Source organism: Carlito syrichta, unplaced genomic scaffold (genome assembly GCF_000164805.1).
Source record: "Carlito syrichta isolate Samal-C Ts95f unplaced genomic scaffold, Tarsius_syrichta-2.0.1 Scaffold121193, whole genome shotgun sequence".
NCBI classification, from domain to species: domain Eukaryota; kingdom Metazoa; phylum Chordata; class Mammalia; order Primates; family Tarsiidae; genus Carlito; species Carlito syrichta.
The window spans coordinates 4,223-13,559 of record NW_007065289.1 but is presented as its reverse complement, the minus strand read 5'-3'; the positions used below and the strand labels follow the sequence as shown (position 1 = coordinate 13,559).

The 9,337-nt window shown below is 49.2% G+C and overlaps 1 protein-coding gene across 1 annotated transcript in view; it reads left to right on the top strand.

Moving 5' to 3' along the window:
• The window catches only part of LOC103249575 (RNA demethylase ALKBH5), a gene marked incomplete at its 3' end in the record, with an annotated part of 12,974 nt that overhangs the window by 323 nt on the left and 3,314 nt on the right, over positions 1–9,337 (top strand). Inside the window, 1 exon segment of the mRNA XM_008048208.1 lies at positions 1–624. Coding sequence (XP_008046399.1) covers positions 1–624 — 624 coding nt within the window.

Genomic DNA, 9,337 nt, shown 5'->3' with positions numbered 1-9,337 from the left:
ACCTTACCCGGTGTCCGGGGCCAAGCGCAAGTATCAGGAGGACTCGGACCCGGAGCGCAGCGACTACGAGGAGCAACAGCTGCAGAAGGAGGAGGAGGCCCGCAAGGTGAAGAGCGGCATCCGCCAGATGCGCCTCTTCAGCCAGGACGAGTGCGCCAAGATCGAGGCCCGCATCGACGAGGTGGTGTCCCGCGCGGAAAAGGGCCTGTACAACGAGCACACGGTGGACAGGGCCCCGCTGCGCAACAAGTACTTCTTCGGCGAAGGCTACACTTACGGCGCCCAGCTGCAGAAGCGCGGGCCCGGCCAGGAGCGCCTCTACCCTCCGGGCGACGTGGACGAGATCCCCGAGTGGGTGCACCAGCTGGTGATCCAGAAGCTGGTGGAGCACCGCGTCATTCCCGAGGGCTTCGTCAACAGCGCCGTCATCAACGACTATCAGCCCGGCGGCTGCATCGTGTCTCACGTGGACCCCATCCACATCTTCGAGCGCCCCATCGTGTCCGTGTCCTTCTTCAGCGACTCCGCGCTCTGCTTCGGCTGCAAGTTCCAGTTCAAGCCTATCCGGGTGTCGGAACCTGTGCTTTCCCTGCCGGTGCGCAGGGGGAGCGTGACTGTGCTCAGGTAACCCACCTGGGTGGAGGGGGCGGCCCTGCACCCTGCTGCCTTAGCTACCCACCCTGGCCCAGGAGGCAGCAGCTAGTAGGAGTCTGAACTTTTTACAGTTCTGGCCCATTTTTCTATTTGTAGGTTGTGGGAAGCAAGGGAAGGGGCCTGTGTTTACAACATACACAGCAAGAAAATAGGGCTCAGGGAACCGGTGTGGAATTCTGTTACCCGAAGGCAGGTTTGACGAGATCGTGAACTTGTTAAGAATTAATCTAAAGCCATCTTTCCAGAGAGCTCAGATGTTTCCCTTTGTGATTTTTTCCCCACCACCCATTTCTTAGCATTAGTCTCTTTGTGATTTTAAAGTCTGCTTCCTTTCGCAATTTTTTTAAAGCAAGTCATTTTTCCAATTCAAATCTGTTTAGAAAAAGAGTTGAACTTACTATCTAAAAGTCTTTCCTGTTCTGCCACTTTTGGTTTCCTTAACAAAAAAAATGGTCATGGATTCCTTAACAGAAAATACAGACAAAGGCCCCTGAGAGTATTTAATTGATACACGTTCTCCATTCCCAGGAGGGGGAGTGACTTCCCTGGAGTTGAACAGATTAGAGCTAGGGCCAGGAATAGAGCACAGCACACTTGAAATTCTCCTCCCTTGGCTGTGGAAGAGCCCATCAGTTCTCTGTGAGAACGTGTTGCCTGTTATCAGGACCTAATAAAACAAAATACAGCTGGTCTCTTGACCTGGTATTAGACCTTGTAATTACGTGAGCAGCAGAACTTAGACTCTTGGCCTATTTTGGGGTCCCAGATCCTGCTGGGAATTAGCTCTGTGCCCTGGACCTCAGAGGAGAGTATCAGCTGGTACACCTTTGCTGTTTATATGAAGTAAAAATTTATTTGGAAGCTGTCTCCTTCTGACCCTAAAAAAGGTAAATCTAGTAATGGTAATTCAGTAATCCCCAAAACCTCTTAGGAGGTCTAGACTACAGCTGTTCAGAGCAGCTTGGTTGACCACCACCAAGTATACAGGATCAGGACACACTGGGCTTTTGTCATGAGCAGCTTAAACTCTGATATGAGTCAGTGGGGCCAATCATGGGGAGAAGCATGGTCCTTGGAGCCCTCTTAATATCCCAAGGGCAAGTCAAGTCACCCATCTCATTTGAGTTGAACGGTCGAGGCTGCTTTCATGTTGGGATGGCAGCAGAGCCTTGTGATGTCTGAGACCTGATGTGAAAGTCTGGGAAGTCAGTGGCAACAGAAGCAGTACTTTTGTGCCTTATACATCTGAAACGTAGCGGACAGCTTACCTGTCACAAACCTTCTTGTCCTTTGGCCTGAACTTCTCAGGTCTTCGTGGTGCTCCCAGGTGGATGTCTTGGTAGTGCTCTTTAAGATTTTTTTTGTTCTGACTCCATTGAAGGGGTCTAGGTGCTACAAGGACCTCACTCTTCTGAGGATGTTCATTTTCTGCGAAGTCATAGACCTCAGGGTTGTCAGGAGGTCTAGCAGTGGTCTGGTGCTTAATGGGAAGATCACAAGGCATTTTTTTACTTTGAGCCTTCTCTTCTCCTGACAGGCACACCCCTGGGTTGAAGAAGTTTCGAGTTCTTAATATGCCTGTCTGTTAGTGATCAGCAACAGGATTGCATCATAGGGAAAATTCTCTTCATCTTTTCCTTAGACTGGTAAAGTCCTAAAGCTTTTCCAGTCCCTTTCAACCCCTCCTGGATTCCGACTTGGCTGTGGAGATAATGTGGGAGGCTCAGCCATGTCCTGAAAAGTGCTGCCCCAGGCTTTGAATCCAGCTCTCCTCTCATTTGCTTTGGGCTCTTGTGGGCGTTCTGTGAGCTGGCTTTCCCATCTGTAGAGTGGGGATGATGCCAACTTCTGAAGCCTATTAGAATTAAATGTGGTGACTTGGTGTCCAATATAGAGCCTGGCACAAGGTGGGCACTTAAACGGGTGCTTGTTTTTTTTTTGTTTTTTTTTTTGTCAGTCTCACTCTGTCACCCAGGCTAGAGTGCAGTGGCACGCTCACAGCCACCCCAGTGTTGACCTGCTGGGCTCAGGAGATCCTTCTGCCTCAGTCTTCCAAGTAGCTGGAACTACCCGGCTAATTTTTTGATTTATTGTAGAAACGAGGTCTCACCAAGTTTTGCCCAGGCTGGTCTCAAACCCTTGAACTCAGGCAGTCCTCTCTCCTCGGCCTCCCAAAGTGTTGGGATTACAGGTTTGAGCCACCACGCATGACCGGGTATTTGCTTTTATACATGACCATTTAATGATCCCCTGCTCTCGGGCTAGGGATTTGGTGGAGCCTGAAACATGGCTTTTCCCCTCATGGAGTTCAAGCCCAGTGGAGGCCTCAGACAGGTAGATAAGGACGGTAACTGCAGAAGCACAGTGACAGGGACATATTTCTCTGGAGTGTTGGAAGGTTTTGAGAGGAAGTAAACTAGAACTTGAAGGGTGACTAGGAATTAGCCAAATAGAGAAGGGTGGAGGGAGCTCGCAGCAGCAGTGACTTTGGCAGCGGTAGCTAGAAGTAGCCATAGGTGGGTGCTGATACAAGATAGATGAAGTTCATTATTAGAGAATCTGGTAGGAGATACTGTAGATCAGGGCTTCTCAACAGTGCTATTGTTGATATTTGGAGCTCACTAATTCTTTGTGTGGGGCTGTTCATGCACTGTAGGATGTTTAGCTGCCTCTCCGGCCTCTACTTGATGCCAGTAGCATTTTTTTTTCTTTTTCATAGTAAAGTATATGACAACCAGAATGTCTCCAGACATTGCCAAATGTTGGGAGGGGGTAGGGGTGCAGAATCATTGTCTGTTGAGAGCCACTGCTGTAGAGTTCTGAACCCTTCTACACATTTAAATCTGCTACCACCTGCTCACTTAGCTTATTTGGTAGCAGGTGGGTGAACACCTGCCTGTTAGCAGTGCCCCTCATCAAATCCTGCATGTAAGCTGGTAAGAAGTGATGCTTTTGCTCATTTTCCGGTACGGATCCCAGCTCTGAGGTGATGAGCAGTAAAGCTGCATATTGGAAGGGAGTGGCCAGTGAAAACAGTGGTGCTCTGCAGATGGGGACATGGATTCTAGTAATTGTCATCTGACTCAGACTTCAGTTGGCGATGGTGGTAGTGGTATCTGTACCAGTCCAAGGCAGCATGGCAGGAATATGATTTTATATTTAATAGTGATCAGCATAGGTGTTGGTGCATGGCAAGCATTGACTCAGCAGTGTGTAAACCTGAGCAAGGCCTTAGAGATGCTTCTGGAAGTGCTTAACACTCTTCCAAATGCAGTTGTCAGTTGCTTTTTTTTGTAGCCTTCCCATATTGGTCCTGGGTGGGTCCTTCTTAATGCTGTTCTCTAGAGAACTATTTTTTACCTGCTCTTCATATCAATTCATTCTGTATTCCTTCTACTGTTTCCTGTAGGGTGAATGGGGCATTTTAAAACAGACTCCAGTTGAATTAATTAGAATAATTACCTCAAGGCTAATTGCTTACTCACTGCTGCCTTTAATCACTGCTACATGGTCTGCGGTGTGGTGGCCAAATGCTTGGGCACCTGTCTGGAAATCACCCAGCCCATGGGGCATGTACTGGTGAGCTCAGCCTGTGACTCTTCTAACTAACGGTTGGTATTGGGTGGACTAGGCACCCCTGTCATTTTTGGGCTTAAGGATGATCTTGTTCAGCTGGTTGAAAGCAAAATTTAGCCTTCTTGCTTAAAATAGTTGGGAAAGTAGGGCAGATGGGTCCTGGGCCACATCTCTTGTGTGGAATCTTCTGATTACACGGGAGAGGGAGGAGCTACAGGATGAAGTCAGGGCTGTGCACTCTCAGGAGGCGCTCTGGGCTGGGGGGTTGGCTGCCCTTGGTGCTGCCAGGACTGACAAGACAGGCAGCAAAGGAAAGGAAGCTAGCAGTGAACCACGGTCTTAATCACAAAGCTCAGAGCAAGCAGATAATAAATAGGCCATAAAATTTCAGGGCTGGCTGGCCATTTTAGGCTGGGCAGTTGGTGTACAGTCGTTGCTGAGAAATGGTGCTGGCTCTCTGGGGACATAGGCTCATCTTTGCAGACCTCTTCCATAGCGCTGGTGGGTATGTATGTGCCCTTCAGTGAGCCAGCAAGACCTCCAGGACAGATTAGAACCTGTCACCAGAAAACACAGATGGGCTTTTCTTCCTACCCTCACCCTTCCCCCCCCACCAGAATATAGAAAGTTTGATGGCAATCTTGGAATTTCAGCACCACCACTTTAGCTGTTCAGCCTTAATCTTTTCTGGGTCTCAGTTTTTCTTGTCTACAAAATGGGGCTAACGATGCCGTAGAGTTGTTATAGATTAAATGTCTGTCATACTACTGAATGCTTGAAGTTTAGCTAAAAGTGTCTCAGGAGATGAGCTGCCGTCTGTGTTCAGCTACTATTTGTACCTTGATGTGTACAGAGTTGGGACTCAGCAGGTTGACCTTCCGTCTGGATTCAGAAAGCCCCATAATGTTAGGTCACGTGTCTTCTTGGAGGTTTGACTCTGGTAAGTAACTTGAGCCTGAGCTCACAGTCCCTCCCCTATGTCCAGGTGGCTGGCCTGCTGCTCCTAAAAGCCAGAGCTCCTCCTTCCTTCAGGCCTATTAGTGTTGAGGCAGGCAGTCCTAGTCAGAGATGTTAGCTAGCTTCTCCATCTCTAGTGCATCCTGGCCTAGGCAGGGCATGGAGTAGATGGGAAGTGATGATCATCTTGGAAGTGTGCTTTAACAACTCAGTCTCTAAGACTGTTCCCTAGAGGGGAGATGTACGGTCCTACACAGTCCCTTGTAAAGAGTTTTTCAGGCTAGGTGTGCGGTGGCTCACACCTGTAATCCGAGTACTTTGGGAGGCCAAAACAGGAGGATTTCTTGAGCCCAGGAGTTTGAGACCACTCTGGGCAATGTGGTGAGACTGTCTTTACAAAAAAATAAGAAAAATAGCTGGACATGGTGGTGCATACCTGTAATCCCAGCTATGCAGGAAGATTGCCTGAGCCCAGGAGGTTGAGGCTGTAGTGAGCTGCGATCACCACTGCACTTCAGCCTGGACAACAGACTGAGACGCCATCTCAAAAAAAAGTTTTTCGGATTCCTTTTTTAATCTGCACCTAAATCTCTGAGGAAGGACGTGCTGTGACCTTTGTTTTGCAGATGTAGAAACTGAGGTTTTTTTTGTTTGTTTTTTTGAGACAGGGTCTTACTTTGTTGCCCAGACTGTTCTCCAATTTCTAGGCTCAAGCAAGTCTCCCGCCTCAGCCTCCTAAAGTGATGGCATCTATGCCTGGCTAGAATCTGAGGTTCTAAGTGGTAGAATAATTCAGCTCAACACATTTCTTTTGGTTTCCCTTATGTGCAGGGATGAGTAAGACCTTTGAAGACCTTTGTCTTGTAGGGACGACATGATTTCAGCAAGGCTAAATGGTATAGTAGAGAAGCATGGGAGGGTATGGTTGAACAATGTAGGGGAAACCCTGCCTGGGGAGTCAGGGACAGGTTTCCAGGGGCAGAGATAGACGTGTCAACTTCCTCAAGAGTCACCCTGTTGTATGAGACCACCCTGTGGTTGACAGCACTCTTGATGCTTACAGCATAACTAGTTATTGCTGCTGGGGTGGGGTCTCAGCCCAGGGAGGGAGCAGGCAGACTGGATAGCGTGAGTTATTTCCTCCTCTCCTTTCCTTTTGAAAACAAAAGAGCAGGAGGCACTGAGACTTTTCTTTGTGCCAACAGTAGGGCCGGACTCTGGCTTATTAAGTTTCAAGTTGGCAGCCTGGGATTTCCAGTTTCTCTTGCATCAAGTAGATTCCTTAGCAGCAAATAATGCTCTGTGGTCTCTGTTCAACAGTTTCTGAAGTTTGACCAAGAAAGCGTCTCTTGGTTAGGACTTTGAGATCCTGTTGTTAGAGTCTGATATTCTGAGGAAGAGATAGTGGGTTGTGTCACAGCTGCTGGGAAGTTCTGGGAGACCAGTGCTGCTAATAAGTCCTCCAGGTGGGGTCATTGCCTAGGTCATTTCTATGGGCCTGTGCAGCCCTATCTCCTCAGTTCTTCTGAGGCTTGGGCTCCATGGCAGGAATCTGGCATGATTTACTGTTTGTTCTAGAGCCCTTTGGAGGATGAGGATAGGGTGCATGGGGCAGTCAAGCTTTGACAAATATCTGGATTTGTTCCAGAACTGCATTAAGAGAAATGGTTCTTTGTTGGAGATGAGTGGGGCCCTTGGTCATGCCTGTAGCCAAGTCAAACAGATTGATAACACTTTTTTTTTTTTTTTGAGTTGGAGTCTCACTCTGTCGCCCAGACTGGAGTGCAGTGGCCACTCCTGGCCACCACAGCCTCGACCTGTTGGCCTCCGGCGATCCTTCCGCCTCAGCCTTCCAAGTAGCTGGAACTACAGGCGCGCGCTACCACGCCTGGCTAATTTTTGATTTATTGAGGGGATGAGGTCTCGCCAAGTTGCCCAGGCGGGTCTCGAACCCGCAGGCTCAGGCAATCCACTCACCTCAGCCTCCCAAAGGCGTGGGATTACAGGCGAGATAACACTTCTTAACAGCGAGGAAGGCTGCCTGTAACCAGCAATACAGATTCAGGCCTTAGATATGTGCCTTTGGGATCTTGGATTTAGTCCTGTGTGTATATATGGGACTATCTTGCAGCCCAGACCTCCACTTCCCTGGTGTGGGGTGACAATAGCATAGGATAAAACCTAGACTTCCTAGTCTTGGAAGTGGGGTCCAGGAGGCCTCTACCGCTGGCAGATCTTTGCAAGGAGAGCCTGGATCATGTTTCATTGGCAGGTGCTGAATCCAAGGCACTAGCTTATCCCATGGTGGTCCAGGACCCTCTGGCTTGTATCAAGTGCTTAGTAAAAGTTGTGTTTGCTAAGGACCCTGCATTGGCTAACTTTAAGTCTCACAACAGGCTGGGTGTAGTGACTCACTTACTTATTTTTTTTTAGTAGGAGTCTCAATCTGTTGCTCAGCCTAGAGGGCAGTGACATGCTCACGGCCACCACAGCCTCGACCTGTTGGGCTCAGGTGATCCCTCCACCTCAGCCTTCCAAGTAGCTGAAACTATATGTGCGCACCACCACACCTGGCTAATTTTATTTTATTTTAATTTTTTAATTGTAGATACAAGGTCTCGCCATGTTGCCCAAGCTGGTCTTGAACCCCTGGACTCAAGCAATCCTTTCACTTCCACCTCCCAGAGTGCTGGGGTTATAGATGTGAGCCACTACACCCAGCTTAGTGACTCACTTATAATCTCAGAACCTTGGAAGGCCAAACCAGGAGAATCACTTGAGGCCAGGAGTCCGAGATCAGCCTCAGCAGCAGAGCGAGAGCCTGTCTTTACAAAAAATTTTAAAATTAGCTAGGAGTGGTAGTGCATGGTTGTAGTCCTAGCTACTCAAGAGACTGAGGCAGAGGATTGCTTGAGGCCAGTAGTTCAGGGCTGCAGAAAGCTATGATCACACCACTGCATTCCAGCCTGGGTAACAGCAAGACCCTGTCTCTTAAAAAAAGAAAAAGTCCGGGCTTGGTGGCTCAGCCTATAATCCCGCACTTTGGGAGGCTGAGGTGAGTGGATTGCCTGAGTCCATGGGTTCGAGACCCACCTGGGCAACTTGGCAAGACCTCTACAATAAATAAAAAATTAGCCGGACGTGGTAGCGCGCGCCTGTAGTTCCGTCCACATGGAAGGATCGCCGGAGCCCAACAGGTCGAGGCTGCGGTGGCCGGGAGCGGCCACTGCACTCCAGTCTGGGCGACTGAATGAGACTCCAACTCAAAAAGAAAAAAAGAGCCGGGCTTGGGGGCTCAGCCTATAATCCTAGCACTTTGGGAGACCTAGGCAGGCGGATTGCCTGAGCCCATGGGTTCAAGACCAGCCCGGGCTACTTGACGAGATCTCATCTCTACAATAAATAAAAAATTTAGCCAGACATGGTAGTGCTTGCCTGTAATTCCAGCTAATTGGAAGGTTGAGCGGAAGGATCGCCGGAACCCAGCAGGCCAAGACTGCTGTGGCCGTGAGTGTGCCACTGTACTCTAGCCTGGGTGACAGAGTGAGACTCCAACTAAAAAAAAAAAAAAAACCGGGCCCAGTGGCTCAGCTAGTAATCCCGCGCCTTTGGGAGGCTGAGGTGAGTGGATTGCCCAAGCCCGTGGGTTCGAGACCCGCCTGGGCAACTTGGCGAGACCTCATCTCTATAATAAATCAAAAATTAGCTGGGCATGGTAGTGCGCGCCTGTAGTTCCAGCCACTTGGAAGGCTGAGGCGGAAGGATCACCTGAGCCCAGCGTGCTGAGACTGCAGTGGCCATGAGTGTGCCACTTCACTCCAGCCTGGGTGACAGAAGGAGACACACACACACACACAAATCCTCACAACAGCCCTGCAGGTGAGCCTCTCACCACTCCTTACCAGGAGTGTCAAGCATGCAATCCCATAATGCTGTAATTCTGCCTAGAAGGAGAAGGGGTTGTCACCCTTTTAAAATCTCATACTCCTTACTAACAACTAAAGAATACCTAAGTTACAAAGCATATCAAAATAAATACCCAAGAATCTTCTTTTTTTTGAGTTTGAGTCTCACTCTGTTGCCCAGACTAAAGTGCAGTGGCTGCTCCCGGCCACCGCAGCCTCGACCTGCTGGGCTCCAGCGATCCTTC